The sequence below is a fragment of the Bombus pyrosoma genome, linkage group LG6, assembly GCF_014825855.1.
Source record: "Bombus pyrosoma isolate SC7728 linkage group LG6, ASM1482585v1, whole genome shotgun sequence".
Taxonomy (NCBI): domain Eukaryota; kingdom Metazoa; phylum Arthropoda; class Insecta; order Hymenoptera; family Apidae; genus Bombus; species Bombus pyrosoma.
In genome coordinates, this window is record NC_057775.1 from 505,495 (window position 1) to 533,270 (window position 27,776).

The 27,776-nt window shown below is 32.6% G+C and overlaps 3 protein-coding genes and 1 long non-coding RNA gene across 10 annotated transcripts; 1 reads left to right on the forward strand and 3 right to left on the reverse strand.

Annotated features, from left to right (window-relative positions):
• Positions 1-328: 328 nt before the first annotated feature.
• On the reverse strand, positions 329-2,709 carry LOC122568109 (sodium-dependent phosphate transport protein 1, chloroplastic-like). 3 transcript variants are annotated; one of them, XR_006316967.1, is made up of 8 exons: positions 2,284-2,709; positions 2,020-2,179; positions 1,830-1,942; positions 1,335-1,749; positions 1,127-1,271; positions 930-1,044; positions 521-858; positions 329-449 (listed from the first exon to the last, which is right to left on the reverse strand). XR_006316967.1 is itself a non-coding variant. In XM_043727473.1 (8 exons), the coding sequence occupies exons 1-8, from the start codon at positions 2,473-2,475 to the stop codon at positions 703-705; spliced, it is 1,221 nt and encodes a 406-aa protein (XP_043583408.1). In that variant the 5' UTR covers positions 2,476-2,704; the 3' UTR covers positions 329-702. The 3 variants fall into 3 exon arrangements, 2 of the variants coding, with proteins under 2 accessions (XP_043583408.1, XP_043583407.1); XM_043727473.1 differs by having other exon boundaries at positions 329-858; positions 1,335-1,542; positions 1,618-1,749; positions 2,284-2,704; XM_043727472.1 differs by having other exon boundaries at positions 329-858.
• Positions 2,710-2,837: 128 nt separating this feature from the next.
• Positions 2,838-7,570, forward strand: LOC122568111. 2 transcript variants are annotated; one of them, XR_006316969.1, is made up of 4 exons: positions 2,838-2,915; positions 3,078-3,556; positions 3,844-7,341; positions 7,430-7,570. It is a non-coding gene; the product is annotated as an uncharacterized LOC122568111 (long non-coding RNA). The 2 variants fall into 2 exon arrangements; XR_006316968.1 differs by having other exon boundaries at positions 3,078-7,341.
• LOC122568110 (flexible cuticle protein 12-like) lies at positions 7,429-8,639 on the reverse strand. Its single transcript, XM_043727474.1, has 2 exons — positions 8,248-8,639; positions 7,429-7,799 (listed from the first exon to the last, which is right to left on the reverse strand). The coding sequence occupies exons 1-2, from the start codon at positions 8,254-8,256 to the stop codon at positions 7,485-7,487; spliced, it is 324 nt and encodes a 107-aa protein (XP_043583409.1). The 5' UTR covers positions 8,257-8,639; the 3' UTR covers positions 7,429-7,484.
• A 2,365-nt stretch (positions 8,640-11,004) lies between these two features.
• Positions 11,005-27,774, reverse strand: LOC122568204 (flexible cuticle protein 12-like). 4 transcript variants are annotated; one of them, XM_043727670.1, is made up of 2 exons: positions 27,670-27,757; positions 11,005-11,351 (listed from the first exon to the last, which is right to left on the reverse strand). In XM_043727670.1, the coding sequence occupies exons 1-2, from the start codon at positions 27,676-27,678 to the stop codon at positions 11,040-11,042; spliced, it is 321 nt and encodes a 106-aa protein (XP_043583605.1). In that variant the 5' UTR covers positions 27,679-27,757; the 3' UTR covers positions 11,005-11,039. The 4 variants fall into 4 exon arrangements, 2 of the variants coding, with proteins under 2 accessions (XP_043583605.1, XP_043583604.1); XM_043727669.1 differs by lacking the exon at positions 27,670-27,757 and adding an exon at positions 12,226-12,325; XR_006317008.1 differs by lacking the exon at positions 11,005-11,351 and adding an exon at positions 23,581-24,314 and having other exon boundaries at positions 27,670-27,774.
• Positions 27,775-27,776: the final 2 nt, after the last annotated feature.

Genomic DNA, 27,776 nt, shown 5'->3' on the forward strand with positions numbered 1-27,776 from the left:
ATAAAATTAAATAGTATAAAAAGAAAAGATGTAGGAAGTAATATTTGAAAGATATTTTAAACCATATAGAAAACATATTTTTTTTCATTAAATGTAGTACATTGCTTAATTATAATATCTTCCTATGTTGAAAGTGCTTCAAATATATATAAATTGAAATATGTGAAAATTAATTTCTTTGTTTTTCTTTTATATACAGTCTTATGTTTTACAGAATATACATTTATCTTCTATATTAAAAAATGAGAATTCTTATATATGTGTTAAAACGTATCACAAGGTAGTTTTGTTAGCTATTATTAAAACATATACAAATTAAAAACAATAATTAGTTAGGCTAATGTATTTTACAAATTGGTAAGAGAGTCATTCAACCAATTCCATTGCGTGCATAAAATTATGGCACTGTTCTAATGAATGACCTGCATTACGTTGACGTAAACTGCAAACTGAACGCAAGGAATATATGAAATTCTCTTATAACATACATGCCCAGTATTTTGATATGTCTTCAACTAACCAATGTATGATGTATGTATAAACATGCCATACTGGTATCATATAAATGTTTAAAATTTTCATTAAAAATCGTATCCAGCGATCATAACCCAGGAAGGTATGTCTGTATAAGTTCTTATCAATCATGTTTCTTCGTTGACTCCGATAATAAATACTTGTAAACTTCGTTTTACTCAGCACATATCACAATACTGGAAGCGCTGAACTATGACTTTGGTATATGATGGCCCCTGTAAAATTAATTGCTGCTGCTAACATGAAAACAGGCAACCAGCGACCATGTGACGCGGTCACTAATTCAGCTGTTAACGGACCACACAAAATACCCGGTATCGTTGCCTAAAAATATTCATTTAAATTACTAATCTATTTGCAAAATATTTATCATGCTAATAAAAATAACTACGTACTATAGTGTTAGAAACCGCAAACGTGATTCCCGCGTGATTTGGTGCTATATCTGCGTGATTACTAAGATGTCCTGCAGAATTACATGCACAGAGTCCCATAGATATTGACACGAAACTATAATAAAGCAAAATCTAATTATATTGTATAATTAGAATAAAAATTATTGCATACGTACTAATTTAATTTTGATACTAACATTACTGCAGCAAGTAAATTGTCTACAGCACAGAATGCTAATAAAAATGCACCTGGTCCAATCAAACCTATGTTTGTCATTAATCTTCTTACAGATAGGACTGGCCATCTCTTCTGTATTAGATTGTCAGCACTATGTCCAGCAACTGTAGAAATATTCAATTATCAATTTTTAGCAATTTTTTTATTAGATGTTAAATAATACATACCAATACCAACAAGAGAATTCACAATATATGGAAATGCTGTGAAACTAATACTTTCTTTATTGGCAGAAAGATTTCTGGCTAGATAAGTTGGCAACCATTGCATTATTATGTAATTGCTCCAATTCATTGCAAAATGTGCTATATACAATGCCCATAAAGGCCAATGAGAAATGAATTCAGTCCAACGCAGATTTCTATTTTGTGTTACCTTCAAATTATGAAATATTAATTCATCCTTAAGTATTATATTCATACAAGACAACAATTTAAATGAATCGACTACCTTAGGTACAAATAATGGAATTTCATCCTGGGAATTAGTTTCATCATATAACATTAGCCACAAAAGCGTCCATATGATGCCAATTGTTCCAAATAAATAAAATCCTGTTTGCCATGACAGATGAGGACACAGCTGTAAGTATTTTGAATGAAGCAATGGTCAATAAATATTTCCAAATAAATAGCATTTCATTATATAAAATTCAAACTTACAACAGATGCAACAACTTGTCCAACAGAGCCAGCTGCTACAAGATATCCAAATGCTCTAGATCGTTCTTCTACAGGAACATTGTGTGCAAATAGGTGAAAAATAACTGGCAGACCTAGCAGCAATAGACAGTGATAAATAAAACACTATACTGTACGAAACTATTTATATATCTGTTTATTAAAATCTTACCCAGGCCTTCTCCAAGTCCCAAAAGAACTCGACAAATAATGAGCAATGGAATTGATTGAGCCAAGATTGGAGTTATAACTGTGCTAACAGACCACAGTAAAACAGCCAACATTAATACCATTTTACATCCAAAACGACTTGCTGTATTTGCACCAATAATCTAATGTAAAAATTAATAAAATAAATACAATGAATGTGAATAGTACCTTAAACTAAAAATGAATAAAGCATAAAAGATTTATAATATTAAATATTCAAATATACCTGACTAGTAAAATAACCAAAGGCAAAGGCAGAAAGTATCCAGCCTTGCCAATACAAGTCCCATTTAAATTCATCCGTCATGGGAACGATTGCTATAGGCATTATAACTCGATCTGCCGCGTTTATAAAATTCGCGGCGGAGCATAATGCCACGATTCGCGAAGTACGTGGAAGCATTCGGAATTTCGGCATGTTTGGTCAATGTTTCAAATCAGTTACATCGCATAACTAATTCGGTATTTCTAACCTCGATGGTACATTAATTTAAACATTTACTATAATGTAATATCATTCGATAATATTTGACTGTTAATAGAGAACATCATCACGTGTTTGATTTGCACCCAGTTAAACGGTTTGCTACAGTTAATAAATCTCATAAAAACAACACGTAAAAAGTATCCACATTGTCACACTCGAAACTTACAAGACGTGTCAAATATTGCGATTATGCGACGTGTGCAATATTGTTTGTAAATCTTATCTATAGATGGTGCTCAAATCTGCTGTGGCAAAAAGGAAAAAGGTGTAACTGTAGATAACATAGAAACAAACTTAATACCACCGATGAGGTACGGAATAGACGTGACACCATTGATTCAGGACAGGACAGACGTGACATCACCGACGAGGTATAGAATATACATAACATTGCTGTTTTACCGGCACAATTATTGAAAACTTTTGTATCTACTGTTGCTTCGTTAATATGATATATAAGTTAATATAATATAAGGTTTTAAATATAAATACTTATTAATGATTAAATATTCATTCTATTCATTTCTTTCTAGCATTGAGCAAGTAGAGACAAGCCGAAATTACAGATTTGGTGTGTTCGAATTTGAGTTGCAGAGAAAACCACCGCTCGCAATTTTGGGTGATGCAGTAATGAGGACACCTGCTCGCTGTGAAAATCCATTCATTAGCTACGAATCTGGGCCTTCATTAGTTCCCTTTTTCATGTTAGTTTTAATAACAACTCAATGCCGGTCATAAAAATGAGTACCTCTACCATCTGGGAATTATAGAGCCGGACCTAAAACGACGCGCGCGAGTCATCGAAATAAACACTATTGAAGTTAAACACCAAGTACTTTAATAACACCCTATACGTTCTGTTTCGACCGTTCGCGGAGAGACGCGCTCGCGAAATAGTACGTCAACGAAAATTCCCGTTACAATTAGATAATCGACATCACGAACTGATCGATCCCCTTATTTCTGTTAGGATAATAGGGGTGGTTCGATTGAGTATACACTGAATTAACAGGTATAAATTACAGTTTATTCAAACAACTAGTTGACTAAAGAGATATAAATTGATAGAGTATAATTAGGTTTCGATTGGTAAACAAAGTTACAGTGTAGAGTAAACAATGTAAGCTTAGAGGGTGACAGGTCAGAAAATGTATAACGACTGACTTTCTGTGAAGGTAATGCTGTGGAAGAAAACTTGTGATGGGTGGGTCTAAGGACACGAAATGAGCTGATTTGTTAAGGACAAGTTTTCGTTAGGAGAGTGAGGGAAATAGACTTATCAATTGGCTAATTTTCTAGGTTGGTGGGTGAGGAAGAGTGCTAACCACCCCGAGAGAAAGTTGCTAGTGGGAAGCATCATACGTGAGAAAAACCAACTTTCCCGTGTCAACCTGTAGTAGACAATAAATTTAAAGAACATTAAGACCTTAACTATGAAATTCCTGAGATTTATGGAGGGTCTTTAAGAATATTGAGGGTACGCAGTTGTTGAGGAAAATGTTAGGTTGGTATGATCATTAGTTCCTACATGCAGAGTTGGTACGACTACTAAAGACGTTCTTTTGTTTCCCCGTCCGCCACGTGTTAATTATCAGAGAGTATCCGGTGTGTTGTAATGGCTGTACATGGTGGTGAAATACAGAGTATACAAAAGTAATCTGTGTGAATCAATTAAATATCGAACCTCAAAACCTATTTAATAACAACAGTAAGGAGAAGGTAGAGAGTCACCAGACGTAACATATCCTCCACTTCAATGTTATATTCCAGAAATAATAAAAATTCTAAGAAACAATGACATATTGCTGAGATATGACTTCAAATTTTTAGTATTTTCAAATATTTACATACATTGGCTTGTTTATTTACATTTTTCGTTTGTTTATTTATTTATCTTTATCAATTAATTTATGCTGAATTTTTAAAGCCTCACTTCGCATTGCTAAAGAAACGTGTGGCCTCGTGTTATCGTGGTGGAACACGACGCCATGTCTGCTCACCACCTCAGGACGTTTTGTGATAATGGCTTCCCTAAGTTTTTCGAGTTGGGTGCAATATTTTTCACTGTTGATTGTTTGCCCTTCCGGAAGTAATTCGTAGTAGAGGATACCCTTCCAGTCCCACAAATTTTTTTTTTTTTATTTGGTAGACTATTTACAATCAATTCTCATTTTCTCTCCTCTCCTCGAGCGGTGATATCCCTTCCTTTTGGCGGACTGGCACACCTCCGCTTGGATGGCTACAGAGACACGGTAATTTTTTTCTTTCTAGATGGTCTGTCCATATTAATTAATTAAGAAAATAGAATAGTCCGGGGATATATCCAAGTTCGACGTAAATTCATTCCTCCTTTCCCGTTTCCATTTCCGTTGCCAAGTTCGTCATCAGTTCGTTCTTCCATTCTCATGTCCATACCCGCAGCCAATGTCATCATAATTGTATACCAAATCTGTATACATACTACGAGAATGTAACGTCAATCTACATCAGAGACCAGACTACACACCGCGGGCAGGATGATAGCCTGATGTCTACACATCCTTGGCGCGTACTCCCAATAGTCTTAAGGACCCACCATAGGTCTTGGCATTTTTCATAGTTAAGATCTTCAGACCAAACAAGTATCTTTTATTTTACGTGCCCCTTTTACATTTATTGTTTACTACGGGTTAACACGGGAAAGTTGGTTTTCCTCACGTTCGGTATCTTCCGTTAGCAACTTTCTCTCGAGGGCGGCTAAAACTCTTCCTGGTCCACCAACCTTCTTATTATCCAATCGGAAGCGGTATTTACTGCCCTAACCAAAATTGTCATCAACAAATCCGATGGTCCCGTGTCCTTAGACACACCCATCCCTAGCTTTCCTCAGACACAGTATCGTCAGTAAAACTTCACTTATTCTGTATCCTTAGAATAGTCAACATATCTTTACCGATTTCTATCCTCAGACCAGTCGCATACTTGATCAGTGTATACTCAAGTGTGAATATTAATTGAAAAATAAAGTTTAATAAAAAAAGCAAAGTTAATAATTGTGTTACGGCTCAACCTTCTTGTTTTATCATCTAACCCTCAAGTTTACGTGACAACAACGTGTCGACAGGGCCTTATCTGAATGTTTGTTTGACTTTACCCGAAGGTCGCTAATACCGGATAGATTCAAATTAAATGATTAATAACCGTTATACTTTTCGTTTCTCACACAATTTTTATTATATCCTCCACTTACGTATTCTTGTTCAGTGAGGATATTACCACCCAATTACGCACAAACGTCTTGCAGCTCACCCACTCAATCATCATACACGCCAATTCTATCTCCATTGCCACACACTCACTCATCCCCGCATCACCCAACAATATTCCACCCCCATGCATTCTCCAGTCACTTCAGACTACTCATACCCCTAATTTCATCTCACTATTTCCTTGTAATTATTATTACACTTCCCACCACATTAAGCAATTACAACCCATTAGAATCACACCGAAACTGAAACACTCCTACATCCTCGTACATACACCCGGCTAGCGGAAGCAACCCGTCAACATGCCCGCTCTCCAACGCGTCCCGAATGAGACTCTAACGGTAGAGTAATCTGGTGGTTTGTTTACTTAAGCAAAATGAGATAAGGTCCCGAGTGGCGAACATGAAAAGAACTTTCCGGGCGACCTAATAATATAATAAACTAATTCTAAAAGTACTATAATCATATTTGAATAATATTAATTAAAGATACACTTATTTGATGCTGTAGAAATTGGTAAAATTATTTAAGTATTACCTGTACCAATTAATGCTTTGCTCTAGTGAGAAGAATTTGCGAACCTTTATTCATTCTCTCTGTCTAGCACCATTCGTATCGTCTGTTTTAGTCTCACAGTATTGCCTTCTATGTCTAGAACCATTCATATCCTGTCCTTATCACATACTATTGTCCTCTCTATCTAGAACCGCTTGTATTTCTGACCTTATCGTACACTGTCGCCCTTCTGTCTAATACGAGAGCATATGTTTGTCCTTATCGTACAATATTACATTCCTTATCTACGAGCAAGCCATGTTTTGCCACCTATCATGCTTCAAGTTGTAGTTATTTCCCTTACGCATTAGTGTACGATAGAAACGGATACATATGCTGTATTGCACAAAAAGAGCGACAGTGTGCGACAAGGAAAGATGTATATCTTGTGTTAGACGAAGAGGGCGACACTGTACAACGACAGGAGAAAATTAGTGGAAACGGGAGCAAGCTAGTGAAAAGGTGTGGAAACAGGCGGAAACTGGCGGAGACGCGTGGAAACAGGTAGAAGCTGGAGGAGACGTATGAAAACGCGCATAAACGGAAAAAGATGCGTAAAAAGGAATGTTAGCGGGAGGAGATGCGTGAAAATGCATTGAGTTTCACATCACCACCAGTTAATAGTTGATGCACCTCAAATATATCGTCTGTGCTTAGTGGTTCTTAAGAGAACGATATACATATTGTATTTAATTCATTCATCATTTAATTTAGAAGAATATATAGTAACTAATGAGAACATTGTGGAAAATGGTCACGTTTATTTCGTATCTCTTTTGTGGCTATACATCAGTACATACACATATATATGCATAGGCACTATGTATAAAATACATGCATGTGTAAGACAGGATGGAAATATAATATTTATGAATAAAAGAGTGTATATACAAACAAGTAGCTTGTTTAATAATTATAGTATTTGTTAAACATTAACATAAGTATGTTACAAAACAGAAATGTACTACTGTACATTTGTACAATTGTTTTTATGGTGAGATACACATAAAATATGTACAATATAGATTTCAACAATAACAAAATCAATCTAATGTAATCGCGGTTTTCGTCTTAATTCGTAGCTGGTACTTGGAGTGTGATAATTGGTAAATGCCATATGTCAAATATTTTGATCATTTAAACATGGGGAAGATGTTCTCCCTGTGGATGGAAACCATTCTCGTCGGCAACGTAGTTCACAGTGTATGGAACATTGGTATTTGGATCGACAAAGGAGAAGCTGCCATGAACTTTCAGGAATTGTCCATCAGATCCACCATCGACTAATTCTGCAGATTCCTGTTTAACTTGTCCGTCGGAAAGTTGGTAACCGTAGTTATAACTGCCAAGACCGATGTTATCAGAAGGAGTTTCTTTCACGACGACTGTTTCCGGATATCCTTTTAGAGGAACTGCTACAGCAATAGCGACAAAGGCGGCAAAAGTAATGATCTAAGAGAAATTAAAGTATATTTATTAATTAAATAGCATATACACCAACAAAGTTAGAAAATACAAATTTACAATTGATAAACTGCCTATAATCAATTTATTTTTGATGTACTCATTTATAATTAATTATTTTTGTTAGCGTGTTACTATATCAAATATATCTATACAAAAGAAATTTGTAATATTTTTACCTTTAAATTTATCTCGACAATACAGTAGGACAGATTAAAAAATGAAAATAATAAAAATTGCAAATTTATTTGTATCTAGAATATGTAAAAAAGAAAGCTATATGTATAGTAATTAATTAAAATTAGACAAAGATTAATATGCATACAATATTGAGCATTTTATGTTCTTCTAATTATTTTATAATCAGGTTTTTTCGATGATTTTATATCTATTTGATCTTGTAATTGATCTCTGTATCATTTACTATAATACCTACGGTTTTCATTTTGAAGATGGATGTGTATGTTTGGTTAGTCCCGATTGAAAGACTGATGTCGGTTCTGAGAATCGTCTCGAATTTTATAGTGGCCCTCCTTCTGCCAAAAATTGCATGGTTTCACGATAAATTCACCTTTCACCTTTCCTAATCCTGTTAATAGCACCTTATGATTGCTCAACCTTCATTGTAAAAGTGTGTTGGTTTGGCGAAATCGAAGATCGCGACTTGATTTTTTATAAGATTTTATAGAAGATTCCCTTGGAAAACTGATTTAAAATAAGTTACGGCTAATTATAGAAATAATGAATATATTTGTATACTTGATGACTACGACTGAATTAAGCTACATATATTACCTGTGTAGTTTAAATGATGAAAGAATGTTGCAGGAAAACGACAGTTCTCAGAATAACTTTATATTTACGAAAACGTAGAAAAATTCTGTCTAAATATATCGATAATTTATTCAGTTTATTGTAATATGTAATAAATCTCAATAAATTAATAGAACACGTAGTACGTAATTATATTAAGTAGGTAACCTAATATCTAGGTTAGATTGTCACATGAATATGTGAAAAATGAAAATATATTTTAAGATATTATTTATTTACAAATTTATTTTTCCGTCGTATTCCACAGAATAATCTTTTCTCCACAAGAAAAAATGTGTAACGAACAATTTTTATATCATTTCAAGACAAGTTTGAAGTATTTTAATGAATTCACATAATTTAGAAAGTACAATTAGAAAACGTAACTTTTTCTATAATTCATAAAGATAAAGAAGACATCCAAAAAGTTGCTATAATTATAAGGATAGGAGGATTCTGGATATAAAATCTAAAATGAAAGGCAATATAAGTTTCTACATATTTATTAATTCTTTCTATTTTAACGAAATTAAATTTCTTGTATTTAGACACTAAATAGTTTTTAATTGTGCCAGAATTATATTTCACTTAGTTTGTACTTTTTTTATGTGCGCAACTTTAAGAAAATCCTTGATAACATGTACAACTCATGGATAATCGGTTTCTAATCAACGCTTGTCGATTTCTAAATCGATTCTAAATATCGTATAATTTATTCTATTTTTACAACACGTATCGTTACGACACCATCTTGTCTCATGGTGTCTCATCATTACGAACTCGTGTAGTAATGGTCAATAGGTAAAATTATCGCTTTGAAAGCTATACCTTCCTTCGCTCATTCTCCTTTCCCTCTTCCAACGAATGATTTAGTTTGTTTAATTTTATATTTTATTTGAACCTCTGCTTTCTGCTTATTTAATTGTATTTTTTATTTGAAACTACTTTGTTGTGTGGACACAGTAGATGAAATATATTTAAAAAACGAAGGAACAATAAATTTATTGTTTGGTTTACAACATTATTTAATGTCCTTCGTTTTTTAAATATGTTTAAATACAATTATTAGAGAAACTTTATTGTATTTCACGATACTATAATGGTATAAATTAAATGGGAAAAAGAATATATTGGAAAATAAAACTATTTATTGTTAATAATAATATTGTTCCCGCAATAAAATTATTATATAATAAAGAGAAAAATTACAATTTTTTAAACAGACACCCAATATAAAAGAGAATTCATACCTCTATATGTGATTTACATTACTGTTACATATTACTGTTACAATATTATACTTTAAAAAAAATATATTGAACAATCTTCCTATGAATAAATTATGTACATAACCCATACTAAATTGTACAATAAATTGCCTTTGAGTCGTTGATAACTTATAAGTTATTGGTTGATCTGACGTTAAATAATTGAAATAAAAAGAAATTATGTAATTATTAATTCTGCCTATAAAACTTCTTATATCTACAATTCTTCCATTTCAACAAAATCTAATCTTTTAATCCAATGTCAATCAAATTAGACTAGATATTGAAGCTGGTTCTCGTGTATATTTTTTTCTTAAAAGATGTAATTTTCAAATTAAAATATTCTACAATTGGCGTTCAAATCTCATATACTTCAAGAAGTAGTAAATATACAATATAGGGATTTTATGGAAAAGCTAATGCAAAGCCATTCAACTCTTTGAGGACCTTTTTTGGTATTTAAGAAATAAAAGAAAATATGTTTTTTTAAGCATGAAAAGACGAATGCTTGATTAGAATACAACCTTACACAATACAACCATAAGTTAGTCACTTATTAATCAGAGATTTATTGGAAATCTCTAACAAAATGTATTTTATTTAATATTCTACCATTAAATACTAATATCATGGGATATATATTGTAATTGAAATAACAGATCTACGATAAAATAAGCAGAAAATAAAAGTAGTAAAAAATGTTTGAAATGTACTAAATGTCACATTTGGTTCATGCATACTAGAAATTCTAATACTTATGATCGTCGGTGTAATTTAGAAACTAATAGACTGTAGATTTTTATGTAAGTTTGCATTTCCATGGACATTTGTAATTAAAGAAATGCAATTTAGAGATTCGTGTTGCGTATTAAAAATTAAAACGAATACTTTACTATGGACATTTTTTATATTTTTGCATACTATATGTACTCTGCAAATTTTTGTACTTTTAAATCTCCCACAAATGCATGAAAATCCACAATGTAGCAATAAATATTAAATATGTCATGTTAAATACATGAATCAAAATTCCGTCATCTAAAAATTGAGCAACAAAAGAAAGGATAAACGGTGAAAAGAAAGAAAGAAAATATACCAAGGAAATACTTAAATCAAAAATTTATTTAAAACTAAAGGTATGTACAGCTCAAGCAGGGATATGTTCGCCCTGTGGTTGGAATCCATTCTCATCGGCCACGTAGTTGACGGTGTATTTCACGTTGGTTTGTGGGTCTACCCAGCTGAAGCTTCCACGAACAGCCAAAGATTCGTTTTCGGTTCCTACATTAACCAATTCGGCGGATTCCTGGTGAGCTTGTCCATTGGAAAGTTCGTAGCCATAGTTGTAACTGCCCAGGCCAATATTGTCAGAGGGTGTCTCCTTGAGGACCAGTACGTCTTCTTGACGAACTTGAGGAGCAGCGGAAACGGCAACAACGACGAGGGCGAAGGCGATGAACTGCAATGAAGAAGAAAGCAATTAACATTTGATATGAAATTGAATATTGATACACTTAAAACGTAAACGTCCATAAAGATTCATGTAGATGAATAGCGTGATAATAAAAGTACAGATAAAGATGATACAAATTATTTTCGAATTCTTTTAGAGTTGTTTTGAAATTGACTATTGAATATGTCATGGTAAAAGTAGAGTAAAATTCATCTAAAGATTCTTTTGAATTGTTTTAACGTCAATTATCGAATCGTGGATCAAAGTAATAAGCTTAAGAAGATATTTAGTAGCCGATCTGGCAACAACTGAAGATTATTTTAAAAGTCTTTTGGATCGTTTTAAAATCAATCATTAAACCGTGAATGGCAACGAAGTATTACTGGTTTTTTGTCTGTAAACACTATGTTATCTCGTTGTTTTATATCAAGCGCCTGTTTAATTATCCCGCGTGATTCGTCACTGTCTTCCGGTGGCAAGAACGCACGTGTTATGCAAGGAGATCCGTTACCGGTGATTTACTTAAAATAATTCTGCAAACATATTTGCATGTTAACAATAGGCAAGAGAAAAACGATACTAAACGTAAATTGCTGGATGCAGTATCGCTCTATCGTTAATGGTACATAACGATCCTGTGCGCGTTAATTGCACGCTCGTAATCGCTAGATCATCGGCGATCTCTTACGAATGATCATTTTCCATTTCAAGAATAAAAATCCACTAATGGAAGCGAACGAAGCTTCCAGTTTCTTTATTTTCATTTCTATAAATTGTAATTTTATATGAAATAAAGAAGATGAAATTCGAATGAAACCACGACTATACACTTTTGATGCCCGATAAGAAATTTCGCTTAGTACTCGAAGGAAACACGCACCAGCTTCATGATTGGTTGTTTTGGTTTGGATTGAACTTCTTTGGATTGTCAAAGACGATGCACAGGTGTTAACCTGAGATGAGTTAGATTACGATACTGATTCAATCATGATCCAGAGGACCGTTATATAGTCGGATTTCGAGATGAATTTTACCCCTTCCAAGGAGCCGACTCCCAAAATTCTTCGGTGAAGATGTTGAAATCACCGAATGGCATTGGCCGACTGGCGGTGGTAGAACGATGACCGACAAAGGAAGAGGCGGTGAATGTCAGACAAGAATTCAAGGAAGAGCAGCCAGCAGCGAAAATTGCACGTGGTTTCACCGTGGATCCTGTATGGATCGTCTTACCAAACTTGGATGGAACAATGGATGCGATCGGCGTCAGAAAATCCTTCCATAAGATGTATAGGGCTTGGTATTACCGTTTCAGGCTAGCTGAACAAAGAAGATGATTATTTAAGAGGACATGAATTTATGGAGATTCAAGTGATGGTTATTTTGAGAAAACGTTGAGAAATATATTTCAGTATTATTGCAATAAGATGCAATGTTCTGAGAATATTTACAAAGGGAGAGAAACATTTTATGCAAGTAGAATTAAAATACTGTAAATTGTTATAACTGAGAAATTTATTTAGTTGCAGTCAATTTTCGTGGATACTCTTTTATCATTCTATTCTCGTTTCTTTTAAGGAAAAGTGAAATGGTAAATCATGATACTAATATAACAACGTACAATGCTGTAGAAATATTTATATAGGAAAGAAATCTTTTCATGCTGGGAAAATTAAAATATTGTAAATTATTATAATTTTTATAAACGGGATTTTTTTCGATGCAGTCAGTGTTTCAAATTCAGTCTTAAAAGTACTTTCGTACCATTTCATCTGCATTCTTCATTCATTATCTTACAGCTATTGACAAGGACGCACTGATTCAATCAGTACATACAAATCATACAAATTCAATTAAACTGCATTTAATAACGAATAATTAAAACAAATTTACGAATATATTAATAACCAACGGTAAAGTAAATAACTATTAATATATTACAATAATATATGATTATTTTTATAATTTAACTGCGCATTCCTTTTTACGCATTTACAGAAAATGCAAAATTGAAATATTATAATATTAGCGTAGATAATCGATCGAACCTCTTCTTAATGAAAGCATGTATTAGTAAAAACGATCAAGAGCTTGGTTGTATCAGCATAATTCATCCCAAATTGGATTTAGTCTGTCGTTACAACACATGGATCTTCACCATTCACCGTCGTTTACATTTTTCTCAAATTGATCGCCGATCGGAGCTATAATATTCGGAGGTCACGCAAACTAGTATTCATCTCTCCGAAAGGTGAATCCCGATATTCAGTAAAAGTCACGTTCGATCTTCTCTAACAAACATAACCGATCAGAAGCATAATGTCTGATTTTATCGGCAATTTTTACGTTACCATGACACGGTAGGGTTAATTGCAGCGAACAAATTATGCTTACGTTCAAAACGTTCACTTTATGCTGCGCTTCCGTGCGATATCTTTTCGTAACAATCTCTTAATGAAGAATGAAAAGTTACTTTTTAGCTTTAGGTGTATTTTAAATTAAGCAATAATATCATATTTATCACACACATACATTTTCTCGTGTTCATATTTTATTATATCTTGACAATTTTTATGATTACGTAATAATTCATCGTTACTTAATATTGGTCATCAGAAATCACGATTGACATAATCGTTTAAAATTAGCAGTTAATCAGATTTTATACATATTCATTATTAATCGCCATTAATTATAAATTATTACAACGAAAGATTATTCGGATTATTAAATTATAAACATTACAAGCGTCGAACGTTTTATGATTTTAAAATAATTTAAAAAAGATCTTAGCGAAAAGCGACATACATTGCGCAACGATATAATACTTTCGCTTTATCAAAGCTATAAATAACGTTATTAGTACCGTTACTAGCAAGTCCAATCCCACATTAAATACATCCATATTTTACGAAACTTTAACTCTCTGATGACAGATTGGAATTAGATATTTATCATTGGAATTTTTTGCAGTTTTTTAGATTCATTCTTTCCTCCAGTAGCGTTTCGCAACCGTGGCGTAAATCGCTTGATGGAACCACCGATGACATCTCGTTTTCACGGACGATACTCGTTTATAAATCTTGCAAATATATTCAAACCCACAAGGATTAAAAATAAAGATCGCGGGGAAGCGTCTCGTATAGGATTACGTCAAATCGACCTTGCTGTTGCTCTAAGTTACTCATTCTTTTCCGTGGAACATTATAAAAGCAGAACAAAGACGTCCTTCGTTCTCTAATTTCTCTAAAAAAACGAAACAAGGGATCAAAGAGAAGAAAGAAGGTACGTGTGGAAGCTCGAAAAGAAAGTGAGTGAGTGTTACGTAAGCGTTGGAGGCCATTTATGGCATAAGGTTTATGCTAATGCTCAAAAGAGCAAGGCATCGTTGCAGAAGAGGAACGAGACGACATGGAAAGGGAAGAAGATGAGTCCTGGTCGCGAGAAGATCTATCTTCTCTGTGTCACGATTCTTTCTTTCTTTTTTCTTTTTTCTTGAAGCCTCTTTTTCTTCCTTGGGATTTTATATCCTTGTAATTGATCGAAAGCTACGTAGAATGGCAAACGACGCGTATAATAAAGAAGGCAGGCTCGTTTCATGAGATTCCCATGTAGTTACGTTTGCGTACTCGACGTTCTTTACCCATTATCGATTGCAAGACTTCTAGTATTCTTGCCTAGACTTTTGCAAAAAGATTTCCGTGAAATAGTATATCCCAGGTTTAAACAAAATAAAAAAAGTTAAATGAAATTTTTAATTTAAAGCTCGAATGATGTTTATTTTATTTATATTTATATATATCGTATTTATATTTTTTAATATATGTGTATATATTGTAAATAAAAAGAAATATATAATATGAAATAACTTTTATAAATGGCGTTAAGGAAAAAAATTGTTTACAATAAATTATAATATAAGGACGAGATATTATTGTATTTATTCTAAATACTTAGATTGACAAAATTACAAATTTGTAGGTAAAATACATATTTATTATGAAAGCCATTTTATAAGAGCTCATATCTGAGGAGATTGTTAGCTATTGATTTAGATTTTTAGATGCGTGTAGATTGAACTTTAATGCTCTGGATTTCTACAAGAGCGTAGGTAGTGTTTGAAGGGATACGAAACGTTTCTGTTTTAACAATGAGTGATTTGAGATAATCGATTCTTTTATTGACAAAGGCACTCGTACAATTTCGTCGAGTCATGTATTTGGAAACCTGACATTCAAAATTCTTCTTCTGACAGAGTAAAATCACGTCTGTATTTGTTTAGACAAGAATTGATGCGAGAGAATTAGCTTGCTACTATATTTTTGAATGAAAGTGTTTACAAAAAATAAATGTTAGGTGTGAAATTACTTAAAATAATAGTTAAAGTACTAAAGCAAAAATAACAATTGAATCGCTGTTGAATGTTTATTTAAATTACAATCAATATTTTTCTTTACAATCACATCAACCCATAATGGCGACTCAGTAGGAATAGTAAGTAAAGTATTATAATGTTTTGGAAACATATTCATTTGTTTTAAAAATTTTGACGCTTGTAATTTTTGATTCCAATAGTTTGTAGAAGAATTTTAATAATAATAATCTCAAGTTCCTTTTTTATTTATTATCTTCTATGTTCTATTTCGATAAATTCTACGCAAACTTTAGGTATGAACCTTTATCATACAAAAATTTTGTTGTTAAAAAAAATAATCATGTAGCGAAGTAGAAATTGTTATAATAACTAAGGCGATATAAATTACCATCTAAATAGTACAAAATTGAAATGTAGATTCTTATTTAAGACATACTTCATTACGCCATAAATAATGTTCCTAATGTCATTAAAATACAGAGAAGTGAAATATTGGTTATAATGATGCTCGGCTATCGTCTACCAAATGTCGCTTTCACAGTTATTAAGCTATCGCGAAAACGAGAAAATAAAATTTGTCAACGGATTAAGCAACTGTGCCTATCTTTAAACACAATTGCATAATTGATCTTTGTCAAACATTCGCAGACAGGTTCTTCTTTGTGACACTTTTCATTCTCCAATATTCAGGAAATATGTACAACTTCTAACTCCAAAAGGACACTAATTTTACTTTTATCTTCCTTCAAAATTTAGAAAATTTCTTTACATAACATTTACGCTTTTAAGCGTAATGCGTAAGTATGTTAAGCGTAAAAGTATGTTATCATTCTTGTACTTCTTTCTTGTAACCATTATCGATAGCGAAAATGGTTTTTGACTACTTTCGACCATGGTTAATTTTGATCGACCTTACCAACCAACATTGCCACTTTTTTATTTTATATCTCTAATTTTATATAGCCTATATTGTTGTTCTATTCTTTTTGTACAAAATGCATTGTAATAAACTTGTTTATGTGATACACCGTGTATTCACCGTGTACAGGTGACAATCGTAAACCACATGATTTATGTATCATTACGACTCGATGTATACGAGTATACGATCGTAACTGTAGAAGATAAGAAAAATGGCACCGAAATCGATCACGTTCTTTCCTATTCCTGTTACTTTCGTTCGTGCATACTTTCAGTGAAATTTCCGTTGATCAGGTTTCGTTAAGATGTTTCCCCACCCACGGGATCCTCTACTCACAGTGAATATACTTACTTAGGTGGCACGACATTAGATAATCGGTTGAGTTCTTGCGGGCTCGTGCATCGGCGCACGGGTCGTGACTTTCCCCCTTTTTGCTGCAGCTCATCATGAAGCGCGACAATATTGTATAATCGATTGTATACGATTCGATGGAGAATCCTCTTCCTCAGATTAGGGGACATAAATTTTCATCGATTAGTAATGGATTTAACTTAGCAACAAGCAACAAATTATCAATATAATTTATGATTCGTTTCTTTTTTTCTTTCGTTTCTTCTTTTCCTTCATTGTCTTCTCTGTTGTGAAGACGAAGCCTACGTTTACTGATTACTCTTCTCCTTCTCAGGTTTTTTAATTACATGTTTAATTTTTTATTTTATAAAAAATTATTAATTCTGCTGATATAAATTTTGTTTTTACGTTTACAATAATATTTTAATGTACTATAAATGTGGAACAATAATTCGTTCAAGACATTTTTCAGACAAATAATGCAGACAATATGGTAACTTATTTAGTCATTTGATTTTTTATATTTATATTATTATAGTAGCAGTATTCTATCCTACATTGTATAATATCTTTGAGAGTTTAGTGTACCAATAATTTTAATATACAATTTCCTACGTGTTTAATAATAATTAATGTACAATCTGTTACAATATTTTTTAGTATACAGACGTATCTTCTTATAAGATAAATTTATTTCTACTTTTAAATGCATAGTCGATACTTTATTTATAATGAAATGTATAATCAATGATCCTAATGCTTTCTATAAATAGTAATTGACTGTGTAAACTTATCAACTTAGAAGCAGTTAGTGATGTAAATTCTTACCCATAATTTTGAAATTCCTGATATAACTTTTAAGTGTCTTTAAAATGTTGTTTGAAGTATCTTATATAATAAAAGCCATTCGAAACGACTCTTTTGTCTTCTAATGATTTTGTTGTATTGTCCTTTCCCCTTTTTACTAGAAATTGTTTCCAAAGATTAGTCAGGCAATTTATTGCAATTCTGAAGTCAATACCTCTCTAAATAACAAAAAAATATTACTTAGAGACTCGAATAAATCACCGTTGAGATCAAACTAAACGTATTTTCATTAACCATCCGTCAGTTTTATCTTTTCGATCCAACAACCTCATAGAAACACAGCAAATGTTCTCTGAAGGAAGTCGCGAGGTAATCAAATTCCTTCTACTTTTTTAATAGAAATTGCAAAAATTACAGAAATAATTAAGATGTATATAATAGCGTATTATAATTGAAAAATTTGTGACGGTGTGTCTCCTTTTAAATTTCCAAATGCAAGATGTAAATGGAAATTTTGTTCCTTCGTTTAAATATAGTAAGTCTTCTATCATAGGATCGCAACATGCAGAATAAAATATTACCATAATTGTTCTTGTAAGTATAATTTTGTAGCCCACAGGTTGCAATTGAGTCCTCTGACATTAAGATAACAAGTAGAGTTATAAGTACTAATTATACAGTCTTTAAGGAAGTATAAGGAATTGACACATCATAGCTGATAATACATAAAAAATAAGTAACATGTTATTATTAATATGATACATATTTTGTCTCGTAATGTAAATACAGATTTATATACAAAATGAAACAGTATATTGATGAAAATATTTTAAAGATAATCACTTATTATATTAAAATTCCAAGAATTATAATTAAATATACGTATTAACCACTTGCATTCCGAGAATTTGTTGATAAAAGTAATTCGAGCAGATTTTCGCAGTCAAACTCTTTGAATTCAAACATCTTATTTCGAACAGAAAAAAATTATAAACGTCTGTGGATTTATACAACTTTATATTTCTTCTCTTTCTTAATTTTTTGTCGAAGATGAAAGCGAGCAACAATTTCAGTTGTTATAACGATTAAAGTAACAATCTTGACTGAAACTCTTGCCAGTCTAAACGTGATTGATACGTTATATATTTTATCGAGGAGAAACCGGAACTTGTTGAAACCGTAAGCGAGGTCAATTATTTCGTCATGTTTCTCACGGGGATACTGACTTGAATACATCACTGATATCTTCTCAACCAATCTTATGGTTCGTGCAACAGATGTAAAGCGTTCAAAAGTTACGTTTGCTTATATAAATATATCTAACGAGTTTGATTGTCGCGATGCATATCAGAGTTGAGCTGTGATGACGATGACCGAGATGTAGTCTTCCCGTTTCACTATTTTCAGTTTACTTAATCCCTGGATAAACTACCAGAAGCCGTAGAATAAAGCTTTTGTTTGTGTCATCGTCTGATGGAATAAATAAATTATCCCTGAATAAGGACACTTCTATGTTTTAGAATAATTTCATTTCTGATTGCACATGTTGGTACATATATAGTAAAACAAAATAAAGTATATCATTAAAACTACTATAACAAAGCAAATTGAAGCAAAAATATTAATATTATTATTTTATCGATATTTTTAGGTAGCATCTTTGAGCAGGCATAACAAATTCGAAAGAAGCTTTGTAAAAGGACCTTTAAATCAGGAATTCAGTTCCTGAGTTGAAGCTGATGCTTTTATAGAAAGTCTATTCTAGAAAGTTTTTATCCTCTAATTTATTGACTAAAATTGATTTTATATATAACTTAGCCTATTCCTGAATTTATATACATAAAAGATATTTTATATAGAGAATGCCTTTTTTCTTAAAAAATTTTACGAACGCATAAAATATTATCCTAATTAAACAATTGGAGTGTCCACTGCTATAGACATTCGGTACATTTTCGTACGATTAAATTTGCTACAAAATGCATGAGAGATCTAAAAATAATATAGAGTTACATAATTTAAATAATCACTTTTCAAATATTCTATTGAAACAACGTCCAAGCGTCCACTCACACAATTTTATCGAAGAAAAATTAACCAAAACAAACTTTTCACTTAAAATCTTCCTACCAAAAGCAAACGCACAGTCACTTTATAAATTCCATTTCATCCATCGTGTGTTCACAATCATTCTCTCGATTCCCAGAAAATTTCACTCTCTCTCGAAAACACGATCTCACGACAAGACGATTCATCGTTTTCTAAGTAGTCCATTGACATCGATTAGTGTGTACTTACTCTTGTACATGACAAACCACTATATATATATATATATATATACACTCGTTAATCGAACAATAATTAACCCTACAAGTCGAGTATATCTAACAAGGCTCGTCGTGTCGATCCTATTGAAAAGGAATAAAATGGTAAGAAACGAGATGAGCATACGAAGCTGCTTTTCAAAGAGGAACCCGCGCACGAGAGTGAGGGATTTCGTAAGAATCGAGACTGGACCACACGAGGTCGACGTTGTCGTGGTCGTCGCCGACGACATCGTCTTCGTCGCCACCGACTTAAAGGCGCTTGGTTGCGTAACGGAACTAGCGAACACGATGGCACGGGTCGGTTAAATGCCACCACTCTGTCGGTAGACGACCACCGATACATAGATACTATACTCTGTTGCGTTCGCATCGTACGTTTTTATCGTTGGAACTATCCGAGACACTCACAGGTGAATCGATTCTCTGTTAATAGTGGTGCTCGAGGTTGCGAGGGTGTTTCAAAAATGTCAGGGATCCGCGGCACTTTGTAGATGATAGACGTTAAACTGTAGAGTTAGACGTTTCTGTAGAGTTGGATAAATTAGTACTCGATTTACGATTGTACGTCATTGAATTTTGTAGTTTAGTAATTTCGTTGGATTTCAGAGCGGTGAGGAGTTATTTGTGATGGAAATTGGAATTAATTAATTATATTGTATTAATTAATCATTATTGTGTATGGAAACTTAAATTTAAATATTAGAAATTTAGAATTTCCAGTTAACTGAGCATTATATTTTGTTGAGATAAATTTAAATATGAATTGATTTGGATTTAATTAAAAATTGTATTCTATTGCTTTAAGTATGATGGAAATCTAAATTTATGCTATATTTAATATTAATTCAGATTAAAATTAGGTAATTATATTCCGTTGTGATATATCTAAATATTTCAGTATAAGATAAAAAATATTTGCAATTTTGAATTTGAAGCTAACTAAACATTATATACGATGTTTGTATGTGACTAAATTTAAATATTAAGAATTTGATTGAAATGTGATGAATTTTTATGTACACTAACTAGGTGTAAAATTAACAATTACATATAAATCAATGTGTCAATGACATTTGTAAACGTCGATGATATCACGATATATTAAAGAACATGTTATTAAAGAGATCATATAGAGTAGGTGAATTAACAGTTTCTATAATCAAATGCATCATTATTTAAGTACCTATGATTGTTCGAATGCAAATCATTGCTCGCAGCTATACCTACTTTATACTTGATTTATTGAGTTTAAGATTTCAAGAATATTCTCAGCAACTACGCTTTCATACCTTGTACCTAATGATCTAGCGAAATGATCTATTTAAATACTATGAGGCGTATAATGATACGCGTATATAACAATATATAGAACTATTTTGACAATTACAATAGACTTTCAAATCGTTCTTAAACTTTATCTTGCCTCCTGCCAAAAACTCAGTTTGAGGACACTTTTACATCATCATAAGCAATCGTGAAGCACATTATGCATTCGTGAGGTTTCAAATGGTATCTCGGATTAAAGAGAAAAAGGAACAGCACGGTCAGTGATGATACAAATCTACCCCTTTACCTCGAAAGTGTCGTCTAGCCTGGTCGTCGTGAATCATTCGTTGTATACAAGACCGGTATCGATCGATTTATTTCGTTCGTGTTCTGAATAAATTATCGATAACATCCACAGAAGAGATTAATCGCGAATTCAACTTCTTCTCCTTTCTTCGAATACATACATAAGTAGCATTGCGCTGGTGGAAAATATAAAACCGTGAAATTTCACCGATATTCAATTAACACTGAAACGCATCATCTTTGTAACCGGCTGCTTAATACGCTTTCTCTCTTTAGACCTTCTTCCAGTTATTGTATTATGTAATTTCGCAGTGCAATTCAAATGCCAGCGGGCATTACCTTACCCGGATCAATGGAGTATCCAATTGAACGACTTTTTTCTTCCTTCTTTTCCTTCGGTTATTGTGATTGCTTCCAATTAGTCGAGCACTGATTTATGTACAGTAGTCGTTATTAACGTTCGAACACCATAGTGTTCGAGAGATTACTGCGTTACGATAATGTTACTGACTTAATTATCTTTTAATAAATACTCTTTTAAAAACACTTATCATACTTAATAGAATCATAAGTTTTATTTATTTAATGTGCACAATTCTTTGCACGATAAGTAATAAACTAAATCATTGCACATATATGATCAGAAATAGAAATGAAAGTAAAATTTATTAATTCTTTTAAATCATCTGAAATATATGTGAATTTTTATTATTTTAATTTATTATTTAAAACAAATGATTTTGATGCAAGATTGTAGTCGGTTTTGAGATAATATTAGCTTCTATTGGAACAAAATAGACCATACATAATTCAATAAAATAATATAAAACAAAAAGTAGTGTGCATCGATTATTTGGTTATAAAACGAAGGAAACTTTTGAGACAACCTAATATATTCGAAAATTAACACGCAAACTTGAGAATTATGTGAATTGGATAGAAATGAAATGTGTACATAGAGCATTGATTTGTGAAGAAGAAATGAGTAAGTCACTTCCTACTTCCTAGTGACTAACTTTCATTTTCAATTTGATATTTTGAAAGTTGCAATTTCTTGCGAGCTATCTCACACGATCTTCAAACGTAGGATTTGTATATTTGTACTAAATATCTTGCAATCATGATACTCGTGTCTCATTACAGTGCTAAAGAAATTTCAAAATGTTTCGTACAATATACGTAATAGATTCATAAAAGATTTCTACAGGTGTTCGAATACTTTCGTGAGTCACTGTAGATCAAGTCACTTCTAGCAAGGGTTAGACAAGAGCCAACATTATTGGCGCATCAATACAGTTGGCCTAGATGGTTACAACGATATCTTGCCATAGTATCGCGGTTCACAGGTCGACGTGAACTTTCCGTTCCAACGTTCCATGGCTCCCCTAATCCTTCGAGCATCCTTCTTCGGCCATACTCGCGCGAGCACGATTGATTTATTTCACGGGTTCCAACGACATAACAGTCACGCAAACCGCGGCGATATGACGAGATTTAACCACCTGTGTGCTGCAAATGTATACGCACCGTTGCATTATGATCTTCGTAAATCATCAGGAATCTTCCGAGTGCTGCTAGAACGACGCTTCGCGATAAGAATTTTCAGTAAGCAGGATGCGGGTTTCTTGAAGAGCATCGAACGCAAATTTTAAATGAGTTCGAGGAACGAGAATTGAAATGTAGTTAGGTACTTGAAAGACAGTATTTTTTTACTTTTATTTTATCTATTTAAAGTTGTATCCAGTTGTATCCTGTGAGTGCTATTATCGACTACCATAATATAGTTGCATTTCACAGGCTTATACAATACTATACATTATATTATTATATTATATATGTATATTAGAATACATTAGACTAGTCTGTTATTGAGTAGTCATACAATATTTACATTATTATAAATAGGCATATTGTTCGTAACAGATGTCAATTACAGAGATGCCGTTGCTTAACTGTAACTAGATTAATTGAAGAAGATCCTTTTAAAAGATATTTTACTATTTCGTTCTTATTAAGGATCAAAGATGTTATGTTGAAACACAGCACTTGTTTTTTTAATAATTAAATTCAGATAAAACTAGGAAGCTTCGGTATCTCACTTTAATCCCTTGTAAATTACTCACATAAATCATTTTCTTGCCACTTGTTTAACTTGACACGTTTTTTACTTGCAAGTTCTCTTTTTAGTGGTAGAAGGAAGCTGATAAAACATATTAACAAAAAATAAACAGGTTACGCGTCTGACAAATTTCCTTAAATAAAAACCGAACAAGATATCTTCCGTATCACTGCATTACTTCATTCAATTAATATTTATACAACGCCATCAATAAACCTGTTCTACGATAGTCACCGTCATTGAAGTGAATTTTCTTCACTGGCGCGATGGCGGTTAGCTCTGTTCAAAGGCCACTACTAGATAAATCATATTCAAACCTGAAACATCGATACGTCGACATCGCCAAGAAAAACACCAGTTCGTCCCGTTCACGTGGAAATATCAACATCGAGTACTGCGTGATAGGCGTTTCGATCAACCACAAGTGTTAATCGCTCCTCCTATTTCTCCACCTCTTGCTTACAACCTTCAAATTATTTCATCACGAACTAGGTCCCCCCTATAATTAACCAATCAAACAAATTGACATGAATTATTGGAAATAACTAGAAATAGTGAAATGTCATATACAATAGTTTAAACCGAAAATTGTTCGGATAACCGAGCAATTCCAATAATAAACGTTCGCACATAATGTGATTATACCAATAGGTGTTTGTATGTATCATGGGTCGGATAATGGATGCTCGGCATTAACTTGTTCGGATGAACGAGGTACGGGTGAAGAAAGTTCTGCTCAAAAAATTTTATTTATAAATTATTTTCGTTACAGGTAAGGATATTCTATTAGTGGTTTGTAATTGATATCAAAATTTTTAAATTTCTGATTTTCTAAGATGATAAAAGCGCGAATGCTTGTCTTCTTTTGGAATTTGTTGTCTCTGCAGGTATTAATTGAAGAAAACTTGTGCGACAGAATTAAATATACGATTTAATGAAACTTAAAATAATTTATTCATTTTTGAAATGAAGGTTTTGTAACGACATGTGAGTACGTATAGTTAGCCGTATTATTTAAGATAATAAATTAACGATCAAAAGCTTGTCCCTACGTAAAATTGTGAAAGTATCCTTTTTATGATGTGACAGCTGACCTCTGGATTGATTATTGCTAACTCCATAACAACGGTGAATACCTGAGAGATAAGTCATATGAAAATATCATCAATATGCTGTGAATAATAGTTTCATTTAAGTACAATTATCTACACCTTGTCTAAGAAACGTTACTATACATACATACAATCGAGAAAAGAAACAAGTGGACAGCTGGTGGAAGCAGGTATCAATTAAATTTAATCGAACTGGTACTGGTGTCATAATATTCAAGTTTTATTTATTATATATCCTTATAGATTATTTGATAAATGATTAAAATTAATATTTACATTTTCTTGTAAAGAATCCCTATTTAACGAAACTGTATCTATACTTATATCCACTATCTGTCCACTTATTTTTGTCCCCAACTATATAGTAGTTGAAGTATAGTAGAACTATATTTTATAATTTTTCAAAGTATTCAAATCATTATGGACAAGAGTGCATATTCACTCGTGAAAACATGAAAACGCTTTCCCTAGTTCAAGTACAAATTCGCAATATCCTACCATCATGACAAGGACAATAAACGCATAGCGAAAGCTGTATCTCGGTCAAGGCAAGATAATCAAGAATCACACGAAATTATTATTGTTCACACGATATTCTTCCAGGTCATTCGCTGGCCTTCGTCTTATGTTCTCCGTGTTCACCTGTTTTGTTCAATATTTTTGGAGAAACAAGTATCTCACGGCCGGCTTTCCTCGTCGATGGGGGCAAGTGTATCGTCGTGGTCAGAAGAAATGACGGTTGCGGAAATGCAATTTCGCCCGAGAACGGCATTTCGGTTCGGAGCCCCTCTTGACCGATCGTGACTCGTGTTGTCTCGCTATTGCGACAGAACGGCTCCTCGTTACCTCTCATGTAGATGCAGCAGTACGACCTTTGCAATAACGTTGCGCGATTGAAAGAAGACGAAGAAGAACAGTGATAGAAGAAGGATATAGTACCTGACGAAATTCGGAACTCACTTTTTGTCTAGCGAATATCTTAATGTTCCGTGAGATTCTTATCTAGAATCTTACGTTTATGATATTTATGAAATATGCTCAAAAACGAAACAATGACTACATAAAACGGAGTTGTCGTATAGAGGAAAGTTTTCGATCTTGCAGAATTTATATTAATTTACCTGCAGATTTTTTACTTAAATTAAATTTTTATTTGGTTGATTTGTTAAATAAATAATTTTTTCACATATTCGACATAGCTTTATTACCATTACTGCTGCAAATGATTCCAATAAATTTAGTATTAACTTATATTATTAAAATAATTTGTTCGCTTTTTATTATTTAACATCTCTGTAATGTTGCGTTATTTTTGTATTGGAAATTGACAAAATCTACCCTTCTGTTTTAAACACCTTATACGTATAAATATGTATATAGAGAATTTTCGAGTGTTTTCTCGTGCACTTACATAGAATTTACACATTCATTAAAATCATCCGCCTTTTCACAGTTTCCTATGGGAATGTATAATCGTTTAACGAATTTTACGAGAGTTACGTCATTGGAAAAGAAAGATCAGCTATTACATCATTTGAAGAGAAAGGATAAACGCGCATTATTAAGTATGGTAACGTACAAGTGGGTAAATGCATTTCCTTTTACGCGACTATGGAAAATTCCTCATTATTTTTTTTTATTTCTTTGTAATATGTTATTATCATTCTTGAATGTGTTACCTATTCTTGTATAATCGATTAAAAAAATGTGTGAGATCAAACAGATACCTCTTCTGCAACTGTTGAGTGCTAAAAATGACTTAAAAAATAAACAGGGTTTAGAAGTTTAATATGTATTACTATTCTTAATAAATGTTTGTAGGAGTTATTTCTTCACCTTGGACTAAACATGTATATAAAAAAATTTTTTTAAATAAAATATGTGGGAAGATAAATCGTTGAACTTGTCCATATTTTTTTTTTAATAACCACGAGAATGTTTTATCCCAGAAGAGAAATATGCAAAAGCTATATATTGTGTAATACTTGAAATGATACGATAATATTTCAAAGTAAAATATATGCATATGTACAAAAGGCAGCATCTTCTTTATAAAAGCATTTACTTTTTCCTTTATAAAAGAATTATTACAGGTCTTAGAATAGGTTCTTATTTCATCAAGTTTTATCTTTGTTAATTTTATTTTGCATCCTTTTTCGCCTTCTTCCAAGCGGGCATATTCCGGGCCATTTAACAGTAATAAAGTCATGTTCTATTGCCATTTTATGATTCACTTTGTAATTACAAAATGGTTTTAATCGAATTGCTAAGATTCGTGTGATCAAAATGATATCAAATATTTGCATCAATTAACCCCTTGACGTACGATTTAATTGAGACTAATTCATTATATACTTCGCATATAATGATTACTATCATTATTTGTAAACATTGCATTCCCATGACGAGTCAAATTCATCACTCAAGATCAAATGATGTATGATTGAACCTCCAAAAATCCTTAACTATACCATGATTTATCTACATGTTTCAAAATCACATCCTATCAACCAATATTCCCAGTTGCACTTACATAATCAACAAATACGTACACAGTACTACTATCCATCGTCTTTTAACCCAACCAAGTTGCTCTCAAGTATAGTTAACTAATGTTCCGTCATATTCGTTAAACAAGATCTTCCCATCTGCTTTTTCCATCGCTTAAGTCAGCAAGATGGTAAAAGCTCGGCGAATAGACTGATGAAAGCAGATGAAGTGGCGATTTCAACGTTTACTCACGTTTTCCATGTTGTTGTCGGTACAGAAAGATTATTGTGATGTAATTGTGCATCTGGCACGAGCATATTATCGACGTCCACTGATACCGTGTGTCGGAAACCGCGTGG

What these genes read in the sequence shown, in the direction of transcription:
- LOC122568109 (XM_043727472.1), bottom strand. Translation starts at nt 2,475, where the DNA reads ATGCCGAAATTCCGAATGCTTCCACGTACTTCGCGAATCGTGGCATTA. An exon ending in GGGACTTGGAGAAGGCCTGG is followed by an intron (nt 1,943 to 2,019) that starts GTAAGATTTTAA and finishes TATTGCTGCTAG; the next exon opens with GTCTGCCAGTTATTTTTCAC. An exon ending in GAATTCTCTTGTTGGTATTG is followed by an intron (nt 1,272 to 1,334) that starts GTATGTATTATT and finishes ATATTTCTACAG; the next exon opens with TTGCTGGACATAGTGCTGAC.